The sequence below is a fragment of the Natator depressus genome, chromosome 3 (genome assembly GCF_965152275.1).
Source record: "Natator depressus isolate rNatDep1 chromosome 3, rNatDep2.hap1, whole genome shotgun sequence".
Classification (NCBI taxonomy): domain Eukaryota; kingdom Metazoa; phylum Chordata; order Testudines; family Cheloniidae; genus Natator; species Natator depressus.
In genome coordinates, this window is record NC_134236.1 from 117,284,244 (window position 1) to 117,310,757 (window position 26,514).

Genomic DNA, 26,514 nt, shown 5'->3' on the forward strand with positions numbered 1-26,514 from the left:
GGGCGACAGGGAATGGATCACTTGATGATTGTCTGTTCTGCTCATTCCCTCTGAAGCACCTAGCACTGGCCACTGTCCGAAGACAGGATATTGGGCTAGATGGACCATTGGTCTGACCCAGTATGGCCATTCTTATGTTCTTACACAAGACTTTCTTTTGGAGCTACTCAATGATGATCACTGATGCACTGCAGGGGCCACTGAGGAGCATGAGACATGCCACCCATGAACACACCTCTTCTGATTTCTGCATACTGACATCTCACAGAGCAAAATTAATATTCTTAATAATAAATAATAATAATAATAATCAGGGTATTTTATGTGGCAACACAGAGTAGTAATTCCTAGGCCAACCAGCCAATTTTCAAACTCTTTTTGATCAACTCCCCTTTCCATCGCCTCCACAAAACAATCCAATTGGAAAGATTCTCAACTTGCTACTAAAACACTCACATAGTCAAAGGCGAAAACCAGCTATCTATCTCAAAGCCTATATGACAATGAGCTGATGTAAATTCACATTTAATTAAATCACTTCATCAATTCGGAGAGGTTAAGGCCAGAAAGGACCATTATATCATCTAGTCTAACCTCCTAAATCTCACAGGCCATTAAATGTCACTCATTTACCACTCCACTGAGCCCAGTAACTTGTGTTCTCATCCTACCTGCCTATTTTCTCAATGTACATCTTATGATACAAGAAGGGAGGATTTCCTTATGGCCAAAAAATCCACACAGCAGCTCCCAAGAAACTCCATATGGTAGCTCCCAAGTGACTAGCACTTCAAAGGACAGACAGAATAGGGTGACCAGATGTCCCAATTTTATAGGGACAATCCCGATATTCAGGGCTTTGTCTTACATACATGCCTATTACCATCCCCCATCCCAATTCTTCACACTTGCTATCTGGTCGCCCTAGACCTGAACTTTGAATTCCACTTGCAAAGCCTTTCAAAACTGCAGAATTAAAGATTTTTTTCCAAAAAAGGTGGGTCAGAGTCAGTAGATTTTACATGGAATGTTAAAATACAAAGCTGTTTTGCTCAGGTGAATAAAAGTAGCAACAGTGTAGAATCTAAATGGAATTTTAGGAAATGGTTTAAAACAGGGTTCTGTTGACCATGGTATGTGGAGCACTGATGGAGTGGTCACATGATGTTCCCTGTTTCCCCAGTTGCTCATCAACCAGGAGCTGTAACCAAGGAGAAGAGTTGCCACCAGAAAAGTTAAAAATAACTAAGTAAATATTTTCCTAATATTTCTCTTTCGTAAACAAATCCTGTAGTTATCAATAGGTAACATGTCTGTCTATAGATCAGAAGATTTCAGATTTGACTCCTGCCTGGCTTGTAGCTCTGACCTCAGCAGCCTGGCTTTTGAGCTCCCCTTCCCCAGAAGCAAAGCCCAATGCTTTGTGGCATTGAAGGTTTCGCTCAATATTTCATATTCAATGCTGTGTGGTTGCAAATGTGAGAGGTGATCCAGATGACTATAAATGGCAAAGGAGTTGTCCACAAGACACTCATTTTTCAGATGTGGTCCATGCCTTTGAAATGCCTCATTTTAATATGTCAATTAGGTGTTTTAACAAGTCCAATAAACAATTTGTGATAATAAAAAATACTTTGCACTTGGACAGTGCTTATCAACTTTGAAGTGTTTCACAAGCCTTTTGTCATGTCAGAAAACAAGACACTAATTGTAGTTTTGTTCCCATAAAAATATTAGGGAAAAAATTAAGGTTGGATGGTTGTGATAAAGTAAACACTGACCCAAACCTTGACCTGGAACTGAACTTTTTCTGAGCTTCAAATCATAGGCGCTGATCAGCTGTTCAGTAGCGGTCAGGAGGTGCTGGGGGGAGTGGAGTGAGGGTGGGACATTGGGGGAAAGGGTGGAGTGAGAGTCGAGCACCCCCAGGGAAATCTGAAAGTTGGTGACTCTGGTTCAAATAATGTGATGTACTCACAAGTACTCAGCTTAGTGCTTCTGGTTCCATCCATGACTGGAAACAGAGTACTGATACAGTATATCACAAGGGTGACTCAGTATTTCTATTCCAAACAGAATCAGGAAGCATAAGAAATCTCACAAGGAAGCGAATTCTCATGAGCTTTGCAAACAGATGTTTTGGGGTCCAGTGAATTCAATAGTTCATATAAAACTTGAGCAACCTTAGGGTGTATTATTGTATCATTGCAATATGTTTACTTTGTGTCAGATAGTGAAAGGATATGCAGAGAGTACACATCACTCAGTCTCACATGTCTGCGTGAAAAAACAATAGGTCGTCTATATTGTGACACCCATGTAAAAGTTTATCCTTTCAGGGCCTTCCCCCAGGGTTGGCTGATCAGCCAAATGGGGTTTGTTCTGATGATGTACAGTAGAACCTCAGAATTATGAACACCTTGGGAATGGAGGGGGGGGGTAAAGGGGACAATTGCCCAGAAGCCCGCAGCAGGGCGAAGGCAGGCTTCCTGCCCTCCCTCGCTCCACACCGCTCCCGGAAGCGGCCGGCATGCTCCTGAGGCCCCTGGGGGAGGGTCTCTACCCACTGCCCCTGCCACAAGCACCGATTCCACAGCTCCCATTGGCTGGGAACTGCGGCCAATGGGAGCTATGGGGGCAGTGCCTGAGGGCAGCGGCACTCTGCGGAGACCCCCTGAGCCCCCCCCAGGAGCTGCTGCCAGAAGGGTGTGCCGATCACTTTCGGGAGCCTCCTAAGGTAAGGGGCGACACTCTGGCCCCCTCCTGAACCCCCACCCTCTGCCCCAGCCTAGAGCCCACACCCCCTCCTGCACCCAAACTCCCTCCCAGAGCCCACATCCCCTCGGACAGGGGCCCCACAAAATCTAATAGCCTCAGGCCCATAAAAGAGTTAATCTGGCCCTGTTTGTGGCTATCACAATGCCCCAACTTCTGACTGTACCAAATATGTTGGTGTCAAGGTTCACAGAAGAGAAAAGAGATCGGAGGGAAAAATCTAAAAACAAAAACAAAAAAAAGAGAGTGAACTCTGCACTTCCATCTTATGGCTCCCTTTCTCTCTCTCTCTCTCATCTCGTCTCCTTTCCCAGTTATGACTGTGGAATTCCACTGTCTGTTTTCTATGGTAATGGAAGAACATAGAACCTGTGGTTAAGAGGAAACCAGGGAGACTTAAAATCTTATTGTTCATTTTTTTTAAAAAAAGTTCTGTTTCAAGATTTTGATGATGTCCCTGGGAAGTTAATTACAGCTCCCTCAAAGCCTCAGACAAAAGAAACTGGGAAATAATTGACTTAAGAGAGCATAGGTTAAACATACTAGTCCCAGTGAATGCAGAGCTGCAAAACTCAATTCTGTAAAAGGGAGAGACAGAAGAATCAGGAAGGACATGTCATTACAAACATTAAATACCAGGCCATTAACCCAACTTGTACTTTGGGTTCAGAACTGAATCAATTTTTAAAGAACTGAGACCTGACTAGGAGCTGCACAGTTAAAAGCTCATTTGCAAGGTTCTGAAAAATGTATAGGTAAATTTTCACTTTAAAACTTTGATCCTTTTCTACATCAATCAGAATTATCATCAAAATAAAGCTCAGGTTAGCCACATCCACTTACAGGACTACCTTCCACATGCAGGGCCAGATTCTCTCCTGAAGCAGAACTGCACCAAGAGAACTCTACAGCCAGAATCTGACCCCTTTATACTGTCAGAGCAGGAAATGGGGGTCAAGGCATACTATTGACTCTGGTCCATGGCATTATTAGCAGAGCTGGGTTAAACCAAGGGAAGAGAATGTCAACTCTGAAAACCAGGAATTGTTCAGATCCAGATCTCATTAACAAATTCCTTCCCACAGAGCCACCCCTGCCAAAGTTCAAGGAGTTTGGAGAACAGGCTCCAGTTTTGCACCATCTCTAATTATAAGCATGTGACAGATCATCAAATGTTACTGTCTAAAATGAAACAACAGAAGAACCATCATGAGAATCATTCGCTGGACGAATTTCTTGCCTTAAGCTTTAGGCCATTAACCTCAGCTGGTCGTAAATCCTCAGGAAGAAGGATGTTATTGCTGTTGTAGAAGAAACCTATATAAATATAAATAAAATGTTCCCATTCTCTTGTAGTAATATTTCAATATCTTCTGCTTCCTTTCTTTCTTTGTTGTTATTATTTGTGGTGGTGGTCATAATCAGGCAATTTGTTCCAACAGTTGCCAAAATAAATAAAAATTATAGGGATTGGCTATTGAGCATAGCTTGCTGCCAGGGAGGAGGTAAGAGAAATTCCTGGATACAGAGCACGTAGTCAGATACTTGTTTATATTCTTAACTGACTGGTGTTTACTTCTCTGTTTCTTTATGCCAGATGGAGTTTTGATTCCTTTGTCTTATGTGCAGCAGGCAACAATCCTGCAATATTAATTTCTATAAAAAGCAGATAATGGAATCAACTTCCTATTTCAGAGTGAGAAACCTGTTACTTCTCTCTACAGAAAATAGTCCCCTCTGTCTTCTCTCTTATCTAGGGTTTTGTATCACACTCATTTCTACAATATATGAACCTTCCTCAAAATACAGGGCAGTGGATTTAATACTACTACTGCTATTTAAAAGTGCTGTGCAAGTCTCAAAGCGTTCAGCATTTCAGTCTGAATAATAACTCGAGTCTGAACATTTAACGGAATCCTTTGCTTCTCGTAAGGACATAGCCATTTTAAAAAGTGAGAATGGGTTTGTTTCATTTCCGCCTTCCTGTGTCCATACAATGTTACTTCTTAAACATGATATTTCCCTATGACCCACTGCATGGTTTTGGGTCTACTGAATTCTGTCTCCGAAGGTGCATCACATAGTAGGGACTCTGCTGGTGTAGCTGGGATTGTATTTCATAAATTTACTGTTGCTTGTTCCTATTCTTATCAGCTCATTATTATACAGTTGGTTTTCTTTGCAGCAGAACATTTTTTTGAAAACTGGGGTTGCTGCGTTTCATTTGGTCTTGCCAGTATATCAGTAAAACAAAATTCCTTGTTTAGTGTTGAACATTCTCCGAGGTTTAAAATAACTGTTTAAATCTATTTTTGTCCCAGTTTTTTTTTCTTCCCATATATAGTCATCAATGGTGCACATAATCCTCATAGCAAATGGCAAAACATCAGGCTAAACTCAGCTGAAGACAAACAAGCTGTGCATATACAACTAACCTGATGTTGGGCTTGGAAAGTCTCATTTTGGGTTATGGAACCCTTTACCCACCAGGCCTCCTCCTTTCCTGCACAGCCCCTTCCTACAAAGTCAGAGATACTCCTCCCTCCCCGTAGGTCAGGATTTTCCCTATGTAGATCCTTTTTCCCCAGTTGTTGATAACCAAAGAATTCATCAGTTCTGGCAACCTTTCACCTAGGTCCTACATGCCACCATGTTAGAAATTCCATTCTGGTACTTCCCTTTGCCAAAGGGCCTCAAAGCAGATTGTGTGACAGGTTATTTCTCTCCCCTCAAGAGTGAAGAGGGAGGCATGTGCATGGAGCTGAATGTGTCAAAGCCAGAGTATTAATCAACTGTGTAATTGTTCTGGTTACAATGGTTCAGGCCATTAGGCAATAGAAATATTGGGCCTTCAAGGAGCTGCAATATAAGCTGGGACCTTGCCCCTTACATCCTATCTCGGAGGCAGAGGGGTATGTAGGGGCATGTCTACACTTACCTCCGGAGCGATTGATCAGGCAGAGGTCGATTTATCACATCTAGCGAAGACGCGATAAATCGACCGGCGAGCGCTCTCCCTTCCACTGGAGCAAGAGGCACAGGCGGAATCGACGGGGGAGCGTCAGCAGTCGACTTACCACAGTGAAGACACCGTGTTAAGTAGATCTAAGTACATTGACTTCAGCTACATTATTCACGTAGCTGAAGTTGAGTAACTTAGATAGATCCCGCCCCCCGAGTGTAGACCAGGCCTAAGAGAGTGCAGGAGTGCAGTACAAGTACAGGGAAGAACCAATACTGGTTGCATTAACAAATCTTCAAGCCATGGTATATTTGTTTCACTGATTAAAACAGTCCTTTTGTTCTGTTGTTGCTTGCTCTGAATAGAGTATTTTTACATCTGGCTTGCCTGGGCTTTGCTAATGTACTTCACAGGGTTCAGACACATCACTATTAGCTAACTGGAGTGGGAATGTCCTGCTTGATGAGCCTCAGAACCAGCATTATATTCTTTCCAATACGCTCATCTCAAGCTGAATCCCTGATTTTCTCAAATCTCACAGCTGAAACACCATGAAATTTATCTGCCACCGAGACTTCACCCCCCCATCTGCTACAATAAAAAGCTTTCACTCTCCACCCTCACCCTCCCCTCCACCCCCACTCCCAACCAAATAAAGGAGAGAAAGACGTGTACAGTATGTAATTGGATTACTCGGTAGTGGGTTATGATGCACACAAGCAAACATGGTTATTCAGTTTCCATAGTGACTATGCTGTTGAAGTTATCTATTTCTGGAGTTCCATCACAGACCTTCAATAGCCAGGGATCAGTTTGCAAGCACTCTGCCTTTTTGACAGCTGCCAGCTAGACAATGGGGGAGGAGGAAACATTACTTTTCTCCAAAATATGTTCAGCCGTTTTAAACCAGTGTACCAATGGGACCTTTATAACTTCACAAGACAATTATACCAAAACGTTCACAGATTTTCTTCATCGTTTTTAATGGTTGGTATTGTGTTATCTTAGTAAGATTTGATTCTGAAAAATTGTATTCCTAGTTTATTATATATTCTTGTGCCTATTCATTATCATGCTAAATCTTAGAGACAAGGTGGGTGAGGTAATTTCTTTTATTGGACCAACTTCTGTTGGTGAAAGAGACAAGCTGGTCCAATAAAAGATATTATCTCACCCACTTTGTCTCTCTAATACCTTGGAACCGACATGGCTACAATTATACTGTATATGCTAAATCTTAGTAATACAAGTAATTGTCAAAACAACTGATTATATCACAGTAGTATATACTAAGCAAAAAAGGTACAGCTACAAAGATTTGAATAGCAACCTCTGAGCGATTGGGGCAGTCCTCTCCCAGAGGCATGGAACCAAGCAAATATTGCACCCCATCACCTACTATTTAAGGAAGTTTACCCCACCTGAGCGAAACTATGGGATCTTGAACATAGAGCTCTTGCCATTAACACTGCCTTTGAACAGTGGTGTCACTACTTGGAAGGGATCCATCATCCAGTCCATGTATTTACTGAGCTCAAGAACCTCGAATACAGCGCAGGGCCAAGGCTATAAACCAACGACAACTCCAGTGGGCCCTATTCTTTTCCCATTTCAACTTTACCTTGACCTACCTCCCTGGAACTAGAAACAGCAAGGCTGACACCTTGTCCCAAAAGATATAGCTTTAACCCACAGGGCCCTAGTCCAGAACCAGCTCACATTCACGTGACCCACTGCCAGGACCTGCTATGCTCATCCGCTCTTCCTCTATCTCTGGAGTTCCACCAGACGAGATGGCCATTACTGACCGAGAAACACATGACACCCAGGAGGGGATCACATTTGTCAGGGACCACATCTATGTTCCCCCTGGACTTTCAAGAGTGGCTGTTCTTCAACTGTGCCAAGACTCCACCCAGAAAGGACACTTGGGGTGACATAAAACAATTAACATCCGGTACTTCTGGTGGCCCTGTATGCACGCCGCAATAGGGACCTTTATTGCTTACTGCCAGACACGTGCCTGCACCATGATCCCATGCCAGAAAGCCTATGGTCTCCTCCGACCTCTGGACACCCCATCTCAGCCCTGGAAGGCCATTTCCTTGGACTTTGTGGTAGAACTATCAGAATTCAGTGGTTTCATGGCCATTCTGACAATGGTGGATTGCTTTTCCAAAATGTCCCACTTCAATTCCTGCTTTGATTTACCCTTTGCAGGGTTAAACCACCCAGCTCTGGCTAAACAATGCAGTCTATCTTCATGGCCTCCTAGATCATGTCACCTCTGACCAGGGGCCCCAGTTCACTGCCTGCTTCTGGCACTAGGCCCTACATCTATTAGGGGTCAATGTACACCTGTCCTCTGTCTACCATCCTCAGTCAAATGGCCAAATGGAAAGAATCAACCAGATCCTAGAACAACACCTATGATGCTACACCAACCATCACCCGGATGACTGGTCTACATGATCACCATATGCTGAGTTCTTGTATAATAATGCAGACCATGCAACCATAGGCCACAGCCCCTTCTTTCTCAACTGTGGGTCCCACCCCTGATTTCACCCACAACTATCAACATCCTCATTCCCTTTCATTGGCCTCGGACCTAGTACAACACATCCATCACACCCAAGAAGAGGAGAAGTAGGACTACAAAAGGCATATAGACCAGCATAAGCAAGAAGGCTCTACCTACTCTGTAGGACAGAAGATATGAATTTCTATAGACAGACAAACAGACCCTCTCAGAAACTAGACCACAGGTTCCTTGGCCCATACCAGATTTGGTGGCAAATCAAACAGGTCATCTTTGAGCTCCAACTCCCTCAGTCCCTTGAGTCCACCTTGTATTCCATGTCTCACGCATAAAACCCTACACTGAGAACGCATTTCCCCATAGACTCCCGTCACCACTCCTACCAGTACAAGTACAAGATCAGGAGGAATACATTGTTCACAAAGTCCTTGATTACAAAGTCAAGCAGTGTAAATTGTGGTACCTGATTGACTGGGAAGGTTACGGCCCAGAGGAGTGCACTTGAGAGCCAGCTGAGAACATTCACATTCCTGCCCTGGTTCAGGTCTTTCATAGGAGCCACTCTGAGAAACTTGGACCCATGTCACCCAGAGGGCACCCCTAGGAGAGGGGATGATGTCATAACCCACAGGCCTTGAACGTTGGCCCACAGGGTTCACAGGAGCAACCACGCTCCAACCCACCCCTTGGCAGCCTGCTGACAACTGTTTACCCAGGACTCATGAAGCCCAGCCCCTGTTTGAGGTTCCACCCTTGAGGTCCTATTGGTGGAGTCCCACTGGCCTAACTTAAGCCAGCAGCAGGAACAGAAAGCTGTCTGAACAACTGAGATCCACCCTGCTCTGGGCTGTGTGCTTCCCACTCCCACTCTTCCAGCTTGACTTTCTGGCATCCCAACTCAGCTTGACTCCTGGCATTGACTTGTGGTTCTGATCTCAGGTTTGTCTCCTGCTTCTGATCTCCCAGTATCCTGACCTGGCCTGACTCTTGACTCCTGTCTCGTGATGGTGGACTCTAGCTCTGACCACTAGATCTGGCTGCTCACTACCCAGCCGTGACAGCAGTTTATATACTCAATGCACTGTACAGACATTCTCTCATCAATCACACTCCACTGGCAAGTTATTCAGAGAAAAATTAAAAAGAAGAGAGGAAAATGCAGATTTCATGTTGTATAGTCCTGCAGAGAGATGCCTCTCCGACATGCTCACCTTTGGATAGTGTCCTCGCTCCTATCATATCTTCTGGCACAGTTAGGCGATCCCTGCTGCTGTCTGATGAAGTTGTGTCTTCACTTAATAAAGAGTTCTGAGATCCATTATTAGATCTGAGAAGCTGGCTTTCTGCCATTTCACTACAGTCTGCCGTTGGATGATCATCAGCATGAATCTGGACACAGAAGGATAAAGGCTGATCAACCTCTTCCGTGTTAACTATGTCAAGCCAAGACTGTCTCTCTGGATGAGCCATTTTGGCTAGCAAGGAAGATGAGGAACCTTGTGACTTCATGGTGCTTTCCAGGGAGGAGAGAGAACAGGATGCTTCACTTGATAGAGGCGAGATCAACAAGGGCTGCTGCTGAGCCTGTTTTCCGGAACAAATTGAGCGGGGGAGGGAAATAGTTATCTTATTATAATGGCCCATGAAATAGGAGATAGCTATATATATATAGTTTTGCTCAAAGTTTCCCACATTTTCAAAGTATGAAAAGAAGTGCATGGTCACAAATCAACAACTTCTCCCCATACACACTTTCACACACCATCGAGTGCACATTCTCTTTTGAAACTGTGAGCATATGGCTTTCAAATATCAGCTAAGGCCTTGTCTATACCAGGGACCCGCTCTGCTTACAGCCATTGGTTGCCAGTCATTAGGAGTGCAGCAATGGTGCAAACTCCAGTGTAGACATGCACATCCACTATTTGCACTAGTGAGACTTACCCCAGTTTCAAACAGGGGAAACCTCCATCAGTGGAATGTTTATGTTTTGGATTTGGTCTTCTTGGTACCTCAAACTTCAATAGATTTTAGTTCTCCCAGCTTTAATGATCTGTGTTCTGGTGACTACAGGTGTCTGTCCTACACGTGTCTCAGACCTTGTCTACACTAGGCAGTTGCACTAGTGCAGCTACACTCATAGCTGGCCACCAATGGCTAAAATCAGATCAAAACCCCATTGTATACTAGGCCTGAGGTACAACAGGCAAGGTCCTTCACAAGATGCTATTTAAGAAAGTAAGAAGTCATGGGTGAAATGCAAAATATTGTTATGACAAAAACTGTCAAAGACAGAAAACAAGGAGCAAGAATAAATGGTCAATTTCCATCATGAGAAAAGGACAACAGCAGGGTGCCTTCAGATTCTGTATTAGGTATGGTGATGTTTAATATATTTATTAATGAACTAAAAAAGGCAAGGGGGGAAAAAGGAGTGAGGTAGCAAAATTTGCAGAGGACAAAGTTATTTAGGTTAGCCACACCCAGAGAAGACAGAGGAATTTCAAAGGCACTTCACTATGATAGGTGAATGGGCAACATGATAGAGGATGAAAGTGAATGTTGATAAATGCAAAGTAATGTACATTGGAAGGAAAAACTTGTACTACTCATACACCTAACAGGGCTTTAATTTTACTTAATCAACTCAGGAAAGGAACGTGAGCATCACCATGGACAGATCAATGAAAACATCTTTCATCAACATGAAGCTACAGTCATCAAATCAAACAATGTTAGAATGTACGAAAAAAGGGATGGAGAAAGCTTACAGAAAATATTATGTAAGTCAGTAGTGTGGTCTCATCTAGGACACTGTATGCCGTACTGGTCACCCCATCTCAAAAAGGATATTGCAGAACTAGCTGGGGTTCAGAGAAGAGCGACCAGAATAATTAGGAACATGAAAAAAGTCTAATATGAAGTGAGATTGTAAAGACTGTGAATAAGAAGGGAGTAATGAATGTAATATATGGAGTAATGAAAGGTATAGAGAAGGTAAATTGGAAGCTTTTTGTTCTCCCTCTCTCTTGACACATGAGCAAAGGGGCAGTTAATGAAAGTAAAAAGATGGCAAATTCAAAACTGATAAAAGGAAATATTTTTCTACAGACAACACAGTTAGACTGTGGCATTGCCACAGAATGTTGGTGGCACTAAGAGATTAGCAAGACTCAAAGAGGGACTGAACATTTATATAGATAACAACAGCATCTTGCATTCAAACAGTTGATGTGAAAAATAAAAAGAATATGGGAAGGGAGGCAAAACCACGTTTCAGGGTTTAAATCAATCTCAAACTATTCAGGATTAGGATGAGACCTTTACGGAAGCATATTATCCCACATCTTCCAACTGTGGAGTTCTTACACCTTTCTCTGAAGCATTTGGTACTGACCACTGTCAGAGACTCCATGGGTCACAGCACTGAGCCAGTATGGCAATTCTTATGTGGGAAGGGGGTGTTCACCCCACACCAGAAAGGATGGGGTTAAACGCAGCCTAGGGAGGCTGCACAGGGAGCAGCCAATCAGAGCCCAGCGGGCTTACATAAAGGGAGATGCAGGGCCTGAGACATGCAGTTGCCACAGGGAGCCTAAGGAGAGAGGACTGTGTTCTTAGTGGACTGCAGGAAGGTAGCACTTTGAGCAGAAAAGCTGCTGTCAGGGACCGGGGGAGCCAGAGGGAGCTCCTGGCTGGCTGTCGGGTCATGCTAGCTGTAGGCCCTGAGAAGAGGTGAAGAAGGTGCTGGGACTGTGGGGAAGTGGCTCAGGGAATTGAAGCAATATTGCCGGAGCAGTTAAGGTGAGGCAGCAGGAATAGGGTCCCTGTCTATAGGGTCCCTGGGCCAGGACCCAGAATAGTGGGTGGGCCTAGATCCTCCCCACTCATCACTGGGGAAGTGGCTGGACTATAGAACTGGGAGATACTTCCCCTCCCAGAAGGGGAAAAACACGGATAGTGATGCAGCCGGAGGGCTAAGTCATATAAAGGATGCTGCAGTTCCTGGACTGCGGTGGGTCTACAAGTGGAGACAAGGCCAGGAGAGGAACTACCAGGAGAGGGTGCGCCCGATGAGGGAGCTAATCTATGCGATGGCGAGCAGGAGGCGCTCCTCTGGGGAGCAAACTATGTCCCACTGTGTTCCTAAAATAGGCGAGATATCTGCAATGATCAGAAGAGAGAACATCAAAACTGGGAGCACGGAAAAATGTTGAAGGTGGGTTGCTAGGGAAACCTCCTGGCTAGGCATGACAAACATAATACATACTCCTATCCTTAGATAAAGGGCCAGTCTATTATACCTATTAACAATACACTAATGATCCATAGATTAACAGCGTATCTAAAAGCCAAATACAACATTTTATATTATGCTGTACCAGCTTTTGCGATTCACGATTTCCTTTTAAAGTTGGTGGGAGGGAAATGAAGCATAGTTTCTTCCTGGGGTGTAATCACTAATCTTTTGCAGCAGACAAGGAGAGTTGATTAAAAAAAAAAATCCTGGCTAGAGCTATGTGAGTAACTGATTTTTCAGTCACTGGCTGGTCTGAAAAATTGAAAAAAAAATCTCAGTTTGGGTGGAATAGAAACTGAAATTTTTCAGAGTTCTCAGTGAATCAAAAAAGGTGAAAAAAATTATTTCATGTCAAACAAAATGTTTTGTTTGGGTATTTTTAATAAAAGAAAATGAAGGACTAGATTCACAAAACTGGAGGTGGGGGGGGCCAGAGGTGATGCATGGGGGGCTACGTGCCCCCTCATTTGCACCTTGGGTTGTACTGAGCATGCTCAGTAACTCTGCTGACACTGCCTGCCCTTCCTCTGTCCCCCCACAATTGGCAGGCACAGGTCGTCCCTGGCAGTGCCCTTATATCCAGTAGCCTGGTAGCTAGGGCACTTCCCAGGGATGGGGGAGATCCAGGTTGAAATCCCCTCTCTGGAGCAGATATTTGAAACTCAGACCTTCCCTCTCCCAGGTGAGCAACTTAACCACTAGGCTATTCTGGAGTGGGTCCCTCCCATCTCTACTGTTCCACTTTGAATAAAATATTCATTGGGCCAGAGAAAGAGAATAGGAATGACACTAGTGGTTCAGAAATACTCATCTGGGAAGATTGATGCCCAGGGTCCAGTGCCAGCTCCTCTTCCCTATAATTTAAGTCAAGGAGAGACACTGGCCAAGTATTTGTACCCCAAAGTAGTACAAGTAAAACATAAAAATGAATGCCAATGTGATGTTAATGTTCTGATTTTAAATGCTCAAAAATCAGGAAAGAAAAAATTGGAATTTACATATGTAAAAGAAAAGCCTTAATGATATGTAAACTTTGCATCTGTGTGAAGGACTTTTTTTCTTTTCATTTTGTATTACAGAGAAAAAGGATGAGGGGGAGATAGAGGAAAAACTCTTCTAGCTCTCTCTCTCTCTCTATTTATTTATTTTAAAGATATCCAGTATTTACCTAACTTACCATAATGGTTGCTTTGGAGCTATTGCAATCTTCCATATACTAGTAAATCTTCATTTTAGAGACATTTTTAAAAGCAGATGTTTGACCAAGGCAATCCTAAGGATCCCACTAGAGATCAATGAGTCTTTAGGGCCTCTTTTAGAGAGAAATTACTGACATGAAACCCCTTAACTGTCCTCTTGGGACCTCTGCAGTCTATTATCTCAAGGTAGCTGCTGTTTGGGAGCAATAAATACACTCACATGCGGGAAAACCTAACACACATGGGCAGCAACAGTTTTTGTCGTACAAATGTCCAAAAGGACTTGTTTTTAATATTTTTTTTTCACAAATACCCAGGGACACTACTCCACATAGTAGACTTATGACCATTCATGTTTTGTTTTTAAACTATCAAACTGATTTTGGGTTAGGGGACTACAAAGAAGCAGCTGAAACTTTACATTGGGAGTACAGCTCAATCCTCACTACCCTAACAGATACCATGAACTGAACTGGCTGCCTATTGGTGTCTGGAGACATACCCTCAGAAGCATAAGTCCCATTTTCAAAAGTGACATAGACACTTAGGGGCCTAAGTGTCATTGAAAGTCAGAAAGATTTAGGCTCCCGAGTGTATCACTTTTGACATGGGTTTGTGTTCCTAAGATAAATGTTACTTCTAACAAAAATTAGAAAGTATGCAACTAGGGTATGGATTCCAACCTTGGGTGTGTCCCAAAGAGCAGATTTTTCATACAAAAGCATCCAAAGTCTGGCAAACTTCAGGGATTTATAGCACAAAAATTCTATATTGAAGACACACGTCAAAACCATCACTTCACATACCTTCCCAAAACCAACTGCTCCATTTCAAACATTACCCCAGTATGAGACATGCTGTTCATTTGTCCAGTGGCTCTGCTGCTCCAACAGCTGCCTCTGGCGATTTATGAAATTTTGGCCAAGGAGGACTTTGGTATGACATTAAATCAGGTCTGCTGGTGTCTGAGTGCGCTCTGCTAGCTGTGACTAGCAGTTGAAGAAAGCTGTGGGTAGGACCGACCAATGCCAATCAGTGCACTGCCTACTGACCAGTTCTAAAAAATGACTCGGTTGCTTAGTGGATAATAGGCTTGTTTCCATCAGAAAGGTGATGTGGGGGTATGAAAGCTAAAGGGGGAAGTGGGTGGAAGAAAGGAAAGAGGAGCTTGATGAGGGGAGAGATCAAGGAAATGTGAGTCCTCACAACGTCCATCTTGCTTGCACCCCTCCCACTCCTCTGCCTTGCTGAAATCCTAAAGCCAGCCTTACTCCTGATGCAGTGGATTTTACATACAACAGAAGAACATATGGGAAGGAGATACCCAGTGATGGCCTTTGCAGTAATGGAGTGGCAAGCTTCTGGCATGCCAGAAAGAGAATATTAAAAATAGTACATGATTAAACCCACTTATGGAGAAATGCAGAGATATTCAATTAAAAACTCAAGATCAACATAAGGGAAGGGCAGCTACAAAGTATTGTAACAACCCATTTGCTTTTATGCTGGCACTCTTAAGACAATCATTCACTGCAGTATAAAATTCAAGATACTTTATTCATTACTAGCCTTTGACCCAGAATAAATCTTTGAGCAGAGTCTTTAAGGTTTTCATTCTCTCTGCTATTTATAGCCTCTCGACCACATTTAACTTTCAGTTAGTGCAGGAAATAAAGAATCTTGAATTTTATATGCCAGTGAACAATACATGTTCCAGGAGTGCCAGGTGGGTTGTTTTACAGTGTTTAACATTAGACAACAGTTTTAGGAGAGGAAGTGCAGATTAATTTATCTGACTGAAACAGAAGGGGAAATAAGTGAGCGTGTGACACATAATCCTAACTTTATAAACGCAAATTTAGCTCTGGTGCAGGGTGCCAGATGGACATTCCTGCAGACAGATTCTCTTTTTATCCACAGAACAGTACTCACAACTACAGTGCAAGCTTCACTGACTAACCCATGTGCCTCAACGTATTCAGGAAGAACCACCTCTATAGGTGAGGGGGTATTTAGTATTTTACTTTTTGCTTAGGAAAAATCAATATGGGAGCCTCTTAGTACCAACCACGCTCATGTTTCTTGTGATGTGGACACCTGTTTACTAGGAACTGGAAATAAGACCAGTTTATTTCACGTCACTGCACTCCTTTTTGATGTTAACAACTTTCATTTATTCCTGGCCTGGGGTGGATTATTTAGATTGCACTAGTGCCCAAAACACGCTAAGCACTTTCCAAACATAAATTAAGACATAATGTAAGACACACACACACACATTCACTTCAGCTGCAAAGGTTGTAGGTCCCTCTCCATCTGAACCCCCTCCTTACACATGAGATAAGTAGATAAAAATGTATAGCTAGACCTACTGTCTAGAATATTCCCTTCTGCCTGGCTTCTGTTATAGATTAAAGTAAATGGCTCCTGGGTGAGGGGAAGGGAACACAAAAACAAAAAATCAGACAAATCAACACCTGCTATGAGTTGCAGTGTCAACGTCCAGCCCGAGCCCAAACGTTGACACTGGCCATTAAACAGCCCCTGAGCCTGAGCCCTGCAAGCCCAAGTCAGCTGGCCTGGGCCAGCCACAAGTTTTCCACTGCAGTGTAGAGATACCTTAAAGAGTCGAAAGAGAAAGAGAAAGGAGGGGGTGGGGCAATGTGCTGCAACATGCAAGGAAGGTGATAAGTAACTCACGGCAGGTGTTGATTTGTCTGATTTTTGTTTTTATGTTCTGGTCCCCTCACCCAGGAGCTGTTTACTTTAATCTATATCAGAATCCAGGCAGAAGGGAACTGGGGAATATTCTAGACAGAAGCTCTATGGGGAAACAGAAAGAAAGAGACAACCAGCCTAGGTTTAGTAATAGCACTTTTTCCCTTTTTCTTATCGTTTCCCTGTTCAATGTTAGAAGAAAGTGATTTTTTATCGTCACATGACATCCTCCTCCCTCCATTCACCTCTCTCACACACACACACACACACACACACACACACTGAATTAAAGTAATAATTAATACATTTATGTTATGGAAAAATGTAAAAATGAATAATTCCAGAACAGACCCCAAATTTTGCCTGACCCCATTAGAAAGAAATAGGTCTCTCAGTCTGCTGAGTTTGTGCTAATTGAAACATGCCTTTCAGTTTACAAGGTCTGTGTTAATTGTAGGAGAACATCCTGAAACAGAAATCTGTTCTAAAGTAATAAAATAACCATTAAGGACAGCTGTTGTTACAACTCTGTTTTCCGAAATTCAGAAATAAAATTTGTTAACCCCCACTCTTGCATTCTTATCTTGATTGTTCTCTTTTCATATGTAACAAGTGGTATGAATGGGCTTATTAAAGTCTGTCATGCCCAATGATTTTAAGATAGTCATGGTAAAAAATAAATAGGCAATAAAATGTAAATGTAATAAAAAATATGTTAAGTAAAATAAAATGTAATTGCGAATGCATGTTTAAACAAACAATAAAAGGTTAAGGTGCCAGCCTTAAAATAAAAAAAACAACTACCCAGGACCGTTTGGCTGAAAAATGCACAGGGTGAAATAGCCTGATAACCCTGAGGGCACACCGGAATCCACCCACAACCACTCCAAGGATAGAGGGGGGCCAAAGAATCGAAAAACAAGATAACAAGTCATCATTGCTGTGCCATCTGCGTGATTGATTTTCACTTCAAATGTGAGAACAGCATGATGAAGAAAACTCCATAGACTTGTATGAGGATGAATCCCTATAAAAACAGATCCTAAAGACTGTGGTCTTTGGGTCTGGTTCTGCAACCAACTTCCAGGGGCATTGGATGCGCATCTGACAAGGCCCTGGCTCCATCCTCGTGTCCAGGCTGCCTGGCCAGTGACTTGGCACAAGCAGCTTCTAGGCTGGTAACTATAACAACAACCTTGCATCCGATGAAGTGAGCTGTAGCTCACGAAAGCTCATGCTCAAATAAATTGGTTAGTCTCTAAGGTGCCACAAGTACTCCTTTTCTTTTTGCGAATACAGACTAACACGGCTGTTACTCTGAAACTTGCAGAACTTGTATTCACAATAAACATGGCATATTGCCTTATCCCCTGAATAAGATCCTGCTGGTTTTTATTTTCTAAGTATCACACACACATACACACACTCACTCACTCACAAACACACACACTCGAGTTCCAACGGTTTTGGGTCCCTCTCTCAACACCAAACCCCCTCATTCCATGCTAATGAGAAGCTTACTCATGAGATAAGTAGATAAAAATCGATATGCTGGGTGACTATGAGCTAGATTCTTTTCAGTATCACAGAAGAGACTCTTTGGGAGGGATTTAAATGAGGGCAGGGTAGTGCCCTCCAACTTTCATTCTAAAATAACAACTTTTGGTTTAGCTCTTCCCGCAGATTAATCATTTCGTCCATGTGTTCAATTCTCAGTGCACTATCATGGAGAAGGATGACATATTAGTGTGAACTGTCACCAGGAAGGAGGGAAGGAAAGGAGGGAGGGAAAGAGTGCAGCAAAATAAGAGCGTCCATATTTCACAGGCAGATTAAATAAATGCTTACAGCCCTTATTGTAAAATATTAGTCAGATGTGCACCTTTTGAAGAGGATGTGATGACATTTGTACCAGCGGTTTAGCAACTGGAAACAAGCTTAATTACTGTAATACATACCAAATGAGGAGGAGGTGGCTGTTCTGTGTAAGGAGGGAGTGGAGTCTCTCCTGCTATTTCTGGATCTTCATGTTCACTCTCACTATAGCATTCTAGGAAAAAAGAGTAAAATGAAACAAAAAATAAATAGACACCCATTTATTCCTTCTAGCTGCTCAGCAGCTGAAGATCATTATATGATTATATTCAATTGTATGATGGAGTTGCCTCCGATTGCAGGGAACTGCACTCAGTGAACCAGGAGGTCCCTTCCAGTCCTATGTATTTTGGTCTGAAGGCCAAAACCCATGGTTTTAATGTCTCCTACAGCAGTGTCTCTTCATTGCTATTTTATGGCAACTTGTTTTGAAATGTATTTTTATTCCAATGTTATCGTTATGGCAGGAGTCATCAGATGGCACTGCCATAGACAATTTTACAAGTTCCTTTTCTTGGCACATGAGCAGTTTTCAGTCTGCAGAAATGCTGTGTTGTTGGTTTTGCAATTTTGGGGAAGCTGTGGCAAGCAGCAGGAAAGTTTGTTCCCTTCCTTAGTCTCTCTATCTCGTGTCAATTCCTGGGGCAGAGTTGCTCCCGGGGAAGGAGGCATTGGTGTTTTGGCCAAGATTCCTGGAAGAGGGTGATTGCCTGCATACTGTTTGTGACCATCTTCATTCTAGGATTGATGTACATAGGGTCAAACAAACAAGTTGCACTAAAAATACACTCAGATTCCACCTCACTATTTTTAACTCCAGTGAGAAAGACCTGAAAGGCCCCAACATCTGCTACTGCTCAGCAGAGGGACAACAATATGAATAAAAAGGAAAATAGTAGGGGAGTTAGTGGAAGTATTCACTGCTGCCACTTGGGAGGGGTTTTTTTAAAACTAGATTAAACAAACAAAGCATTCACAAACATGGTATACGGTCTAATCCAGTTATACTCTTTTCCAGACCAAGAAATTGAGACACAGAGCTTAAAATGGCAAAGAAGGTGACAAAGGAAATCAGCATGCTGTTGGTCCTAACTCCCAGGGCCCTGCTGTAGTCACTGGAAAACACTGCTTCCACTGGATTAAATCCCTCAGCGGCAGCCACCAGCACTGCAGATTCAAACTCGGAGCAAGTGTTTATCTGAGAGACTTCAGTCTGTTTAAATGCTTTCCCGTACCACATACCATGTGCGACAGAGTACACACATACCCTGTACCTGGACATCTGATCTGAACTGAGACATTGTGTGGTCAGCAAGAATCAGTTAAGCAAAGTGTAATGACGACAACATCAGTGGGTGTTGGCAGACTGAGGTACTGACTGTCCCTGTGGTTTCAATTGGAACCAGTATTCTTCACTTCCTCTTCTAAGCTGTTGCACAATATTACTATGCGCTGCTAAACAGCAGTAGCAATACCACCTTACTATCTTTGACATCGCTTACAGGGAGTCTGTGAGGTTTCTATTTTTATGTTCATGAAGCATTTTGTGGTTCTTGGATTTCATGGCACCATACAAGTGTGCAGCATCACCATTTGGTCACAATCAATTATCATATCTTTCAGATAAATTATTGGCTGTACTTTTTTCCCCCTTCTTTTATATATGGAAAACTGTGTGGGTCACTTTTTTGGTTCTAATAATTCACCTGTCAGCAAAAAGCTCTGACGTGAAGATTTTAAGCAAAAGAAAGATGTCACAAAGATGTTGATGAAATGACATCCAGGGGATTTGCCAGGTTTTGTGTAGTTTTGCACATGTTCTCATTTTATTATTGGCAGAACTAGAGGATTATTTTATAACATAGCTACAGTTTTGTTTACTGCAAACTTTGGCCAGCTACATATTTTAAAATCATATTTAGAATAACAGATTGAAATTTTATGCCAGTAGAAACATTTAAGAAATCAAAGGAACTATTGATTTATAAATAAAATATTCTTTCTGCGGTTTTTCTTTTATTCACACACATGACACCAGAAAAGTAAAATCTATATCTGGTTTCTGATATTGGAAACTGATTGAAGGAGGGACTAAATACACAGGAACCATTCCCCTCAGTCTCCCCCCAAAAAAGCAGGAATCCAAGAGTGGGGATCTAAGAGCTCCTTGAATAGTTATGATGTGTGACACTCAGGAAAGACTTACAATACTGGAAACTGTAGCATGTCCTTAGGCTATGTCAGCATTTTCCCAGAATGTGAGGTGTGCACACCTAGCTAATGGCAGGAAGATGGATAAGCCTTTAACAACACACACACACACATCAGGAGTACAGAGCAGGAGATGGGGAGGGGTGCATTTTCCTGAAAACAGCAGTGCGGGGTGTCAACTTTAAAAAGTTTGGGCAATACTTGACGATGTTAAGTTTGTTCTGATGATGAAGTGCTGGTAACTTGGTCACCTGCTGCAGAGGTTAGCTGGGTAGAGTTTCTCAGGACAGGAGCTCTCTCGTCTGCTTACATAGTTCCCATTAAGATCAGTTGACTTTCCTAATTTTAATTGCTTCTTATTTTCCTAACTCTTCTCTTGCTTCAGCTATTTCTCCAAACACAACCAGCATACTGTACTTCCTGGAACTTTCATTTTTAAGCTCCTGTTTGTTTCCATAATACTGAGAGGTTGCCAGTCAAATTATTGTCATCATCTTTCAATCAGCCATTTTGCTGCTTGTCTAAACAGCTCAAGCCAAAGCTGGACCCCTTTCCTCCTCTGGTAAAATTATCAGACTGGGTTCCCTGCTACCTAAGATTCAGTATAGCAACGTGCCCTCCACTTGCCCCAAACCACTCTGCTCTAACACCTGGGTGAGGGGATGAAGAGGCACTAGGGAACGTATCCACAAATGGCAAGTTTCTGGAAAAAGCCAGTGGACCAGTGAATAGAGGTTTCTCTTAAAGAGAAGGAAGGGGAAATGCACTGTATCCCAGTCAAAACAAAGGAGACAGTGAGGCATCCTGATTCTCCAGGCACCTCAAGTTATCATCACCAGTGATTTCTATCAGCACAAACAGCTTGTAATACCACTCCATATGGCACTGAACAAGCTCAGCAAAGTTAACACTAGCACTGTATGAATGAGTCCTATGTATGAGCTATGTCCCCATTCACAAAGGTGGCAGAGGGCCTAAAGCAGGGGGGGTTAACCTTTTTTCTATCATGGGCCCATAGGCACCAACTCCTGGGTGTTCCGGTGCTGGAGCACCCACGGGAAAAAAAATGGTGGGTGCGGAGCCTCCCCCTCCCCCAGCGCCTTTTGCCCGCTGGTGGGACCCACTGATCAGCACCACCCCCTCCTTCCCAGTGCCTACCGCCTTCTGCTGATCAGCTTTTTCATGGCATCAGGAGGCTCTGGGAGGGAGGAGAGGAGCAAAGGCAGAGCGCTTGGGGGAAGGGGCGGAACTGGGCAGGGAAGGGGTGGGAAGAGGTGGAGCGGGGGTGGGAAGAAGCAGGGCAGGAGTGGCGTCTTGGGGGAAGGGGTGGAGTGGGAACAGGGCCTGGGCAGAGCTGGGGGGAGCACCCCCAACAAATCAGAAACTCAATGCCTATGCACGGGCCATTGACCCACATAAAAAAATCAATCACGGGCCACACACATCCCCACAGGGGGGCACGGAGCCTCAGGGCTTCCCACCCGCAGCAGGGAAAGCCAGTGCTCACAGCTCCAGCCCCACAGGGTGGGGCGCTGAGGCTTGGGGCTTCAAGCAAGACTAGCCACGAGCCAGATGAAATCAAGCAACGGCCAGATCTGGCCCGCAGCCTGTAGGTTCCCCACCCCGGCCTAAAGAGAAGATTGTATCACAATTCTCTGATGCTCATAAACACAAATAGAGTGAACCATTTGGGCTGTAAACTCCTTGGGCACAGGGACCTGCTATTTTATATCTCTAAAGCACCATCAACACATATAGTACTGGATTAATGAATAAATAATGGGAACTCTTTTAAATCATAAATTCCACGGTTGTCAGACAGTTAATTGTTGTGCCTTGGTTGATATGGAAATCAGACATTTCAGGGCACAACTGGCTTTTTGGGGCTAGTGAAACATGCACCAGCTGATGAGCCACAAACTGAAAGTTTACAAAGAACAGCGTTGGTATGAAATTAATTGTAGTAAAAATCTCACTGTGTAAAAAGAATGAAATCGTTCCATGCAAAAATTGTGATGTGAACATACCTTCTTCATTCTTTCCATTGGATGCCAGAGGAATTACAGCTAGCCCCAGTTTATTTAGCCACCTATGTTATAAACAAAAAGCAAGCACATTTTAAGGGATATTTGTATTCTACCCTGCAACACCTCTGACAGTCTTCAGATACAGTGATCTTCCTATCTTTTATTATCACCACCAGTATTTTTTTCTTTCATCCTCAGTTTAAACTTCCTGTGGGATTCAGAGCGGGTCTACACTAAAAAGTTAGGTTGAAAAATTTCTTGCCCTCTGCAATGTAGTTAAGCTGACATAAGATCCAGTGTAAACACCACTAGGTTGATGGAAGAATTCTTCTATCAACCTACCCACTGCCTCTTGCAGAGGTGGATTTACTACAGCAATGAAATAACCCCTTCCGCAGTGCTACAGCAGCGCAGCTCAAGGTGAGCCCCCCTGTAGCGCAGACTCTCCTTAAAGGGTGCTGAATACCTGCTACTCCCTTTGATTTCAAAGAAAGTTGAGGAGCATTCAAGCACCTCCCAAGGAGATATGTACTCCTCACATCACAGGTTAAGGAACAGTTTATAAGGCTATTTAGAAATCCCTCTGTTTTTAAACTGCTTCCATACATGGGTATCTGAACCAGTGACTTAATTATTTAAGATACTGTAACAAATTATTTATTCCTCACAGTTACACAATCTTATGCTCTTATCAGACCATGGCATACTTTGTAAGAGTAGGTCCTTTAACTCAGGCTTCCTGACCAAATTTAAAATTATGTAAGTTATGCTCTACGTCCCCTTACACCCCCAGTTTTATATAGCATTCTTCACTTCCTGTTCTAAACAGTTAGGTAGCATTGCTGCATGCTATTAACAGCTGCTGCGTTTCCCACCTTCCCTAGAGGGCTGTGTTTTCTTAGTGCATGAAGTGACACCTGGTTATAGTTTGTGTATCTTTTCAATTTATAAACCGTTTGGATCCTTTGAACTGTAAGGTGCTATAGTATGTAAGATATTACCTGCTCAAAAATTCATTCACCCTCCTCTTCAGACCAATCTCTAGGTCTAGTGGGCCTCTGGAAACTAGTTATACAACAATTAGATGACATAGTGTCTGATCTTGCTCCCATTGAGGTCACTGGGAAATTTGCCAATAACTTCAGTAGGAGTAGCACTGGGTCCACCTCCTCCTGATCACTGTATGAAGTATCAATGTGCATAACAACTAAAGATTACGGATTGTCATTCCTGTAAAAGTGGAGAATGAATTTTGGCTCCAGTTTATTAAGGACCTTAACCTTACTCAATGAAGATTAATAGAAATGAAAGTAAAAAAGAATTCTTAGTATTTCAAACAGAATGGATAGGTCAAAAAAAAAGTCCAGATTTAAAAGATTACCATCATGTAGGAGTGTAAAGTGCACCGTGGTAAATGCATGCGGCTATCTGCTATTTTCTAGCACATGTACTAAATAAATGAAGCAAACTACTTCCTGAATAAACCCATTAGTGGTTTAATGGATGGATGCCTGTAAGAGTTACAAACAAATGTCCTGCTCCTATTAACATTTATGTACATGAGTAACTTTACACACATGAATAGTCCCAACGAGTTCAGTGGGACTACTCACAAGTGTAAACAGTTTCAGGATTGGGACCAAGAAGGCAGATACCACTCACTCTAGTTTTATGCATGTGTGATTTTTATATATAATAATTTCTGAGTGTGGTATTAGTACTGATGTTTTCCATGGAAATGTAAGTTCTCATAAATCAGCAAATCCACAAAAATTAACTCTGACCCTCTGCAGGGGTGTCTCACTCCATCCTCAAGAAAGATTTTCTGCAAACTGCAGTTGTTAAGTAAATTTCATTATGGCTTTAAAAATCAAGGCCAATATTAAATTAGTGTATGCCTTGTTGTACCGTAACTTAGTCTGTAAGGTTGTATAAGAAATTTCAGTTTGTATTATATAATATATATTAAAATTTGTCAGACAATTCATAATTCACAATACACATCATATTTTAAAGGCCTAAATTCAAGGGTCAGAGTTAATCTTTGTGGATTTGCTGATTTATGAGAACTTCAGGAACATTGATTTATTTTTATGAAACATTGGTAGGCTTATTGAAAATTGGCCTTATAATGGGATCCTAACTTAACCTTAACTATGGAGCAAATATTGCCACTCCATAATATCTTAATTAAATTGACATGTTTTTAAATAGCCACCACTAGAGCAGGGTGTTTTATCTTACATTTACCTGGAAGATAACCACTCCATCAGCATGAAAAAACAAAAAGAGCAGTCCAAGAATACTCTTGAATCACAAACTACTACTTGACAACTAAAGAACCAACATGCAAACAAAGCAATGGTTCTAAGATGGTAGGCAAGGATAGATATGTTCAGCTGCTGTAACTTACCTATTCATTTCCTCCACATTCTCTGCAGCAAAATAAAATGTCTTGATCTGTGGGTGACTGACCTTAATAGCACTTCAAGAAAAAACAACAAAAACAATGCGCACACACACACACACACACACACACACACACACACACAGAGAGAGAGAGAGAGGAAGGAAAAGTTAATTTAGGTAGGAAAAAACAATGAAATTGTGAGAGCAAATTATCCAAAGCATAACACCTTTGTACATCCCATTCTATTAATGCAGACCAAGTTATCCATTAAGAAATGTATTTCTTTCCTCAAAATTCTGTGCTATTTTTAGTGGAATTTTATAGGTCTGTCATTTTAGCAAAGATACAAAGAACATTGGGTCAAGATAGATAAGAGGTGTTCTAGTACTGAAAGGACATTTTCAGAAGAAAAAAAAATAGACGTATTTCTAGTCTATTAGCATCATTTTATGTCCTCCTGATTTGTACACCTTTCTGGTGAAGAGACGGGAGTAAAAAAGATTCTTGTGAAAATAAACGTTATAATGATATTAGCTGCCCTCTAACAAACCAACAATGGTACACGCTTGGGAATCAGCGCTAAAGTATAACAAGAAAGATGTGCCGGCTAAAGAAAAAAGTTTCTAATTCTGGATGTTCACATGCCAAGAATCCATCTCAATTCACCTCTGTTCAGTTGCCCCCCCCCCCAAAAGAAAGTCAGCCTGTTTCAGAAAAGCAATACAGTTGCCTTCTAGTGAAGGACTGGAGGGCCAATGGAACTGGAATCTGCCCATGGGACTGAATTGAAAGTTGATTCCATTTGATGGTTGTCTGGTGGCTTATATAAAATGAATTGAACTCAGTCAAATACTGCAGGCAAGTAGCTACATAAAGACCATCATCAACTCTGTCAATAAGTGGCAGCTACAATGAAGAACTGTAGAGCAACGGAGACTGAACTAGCTAGTTGAAACACACTGATAAGTTAAAACAGAAGAAATTTACACTTCTACAGCCAATTTTATCTCTGTTCTGTGGATAACTAGAGGATTTCAGGCAGCCTACGCAGATCATGGGGCACCTTGTCTCAAAATACCTATGATTTTTTCATTTAAGACATCTCACCATTTTTGAAAGGGCACAACTTTATATGCCCTTCTTCCTACATGTTATTAGGTAGCTTTCTAATTATATGCACCAAACTCTAGAAAGAAAAAAGAAAAGGAGTACTTGTGGCACCTTAGAGACTAACCAGTTTATTTGAGCATGAGCTTTCGTGAGCTACAGCTCACTTCATCGGATGCATAGCATATCGTGGAAACTGCAGAAGACATTATATACACACAGAGACCATGAAACAAAACTTCCTCCCACCCCACTGTCCTGCTGCTAACAGCTTATCTAAAGTGATCATCAAGGAGGGCCAGGCTAAGTCATTATGCAAGGTAGCCTATCTCCCCTTGTTTTTTTCCTACAAACCCCCCCCCCCCCCAAGACGTTCTGGTTAAACTTG

At 42.5% G+C, this 26,514-nt stretch overlaps 1 protein-coding gene across 4 annotated transcripts in view; it reads right to left on the reverse strand.

Moving 5' to 3' along the window:
• Positions 1-26,514, reverse strand: part of IPCEF1 (interaction protein for cytohesin exchange factors 1) — a 123,747-nt gene that overhangs the window by 15,137 nt on the left and 82,096 nt on the right. For all 4 annotated transcript variants that reach the window (XM_074948650.1, XM_074948649.1, XM_074948652.1 and 1 more), the window contains 4 exons: positions 25,023-25,094; positions 22,610-22,671; positions 18,455-18,546; positions 9,491-9,863 (listed from right to left, as the gene is read on the reverse strand). In XM_074948650.1, the coding sequence (XP_074804751.1) occupies positions 9,491-9,863; positions 18,455-18,546; positions 22,610-22,671; positions 25,023-25,094 (599 nt within the window). The remainder of the gene's footprint in view (positions 1-9,490; positions 9,864-18,454; positions 18,547-22,609; positions 22,672-25,022; positions 25,095-26,514) is intronic.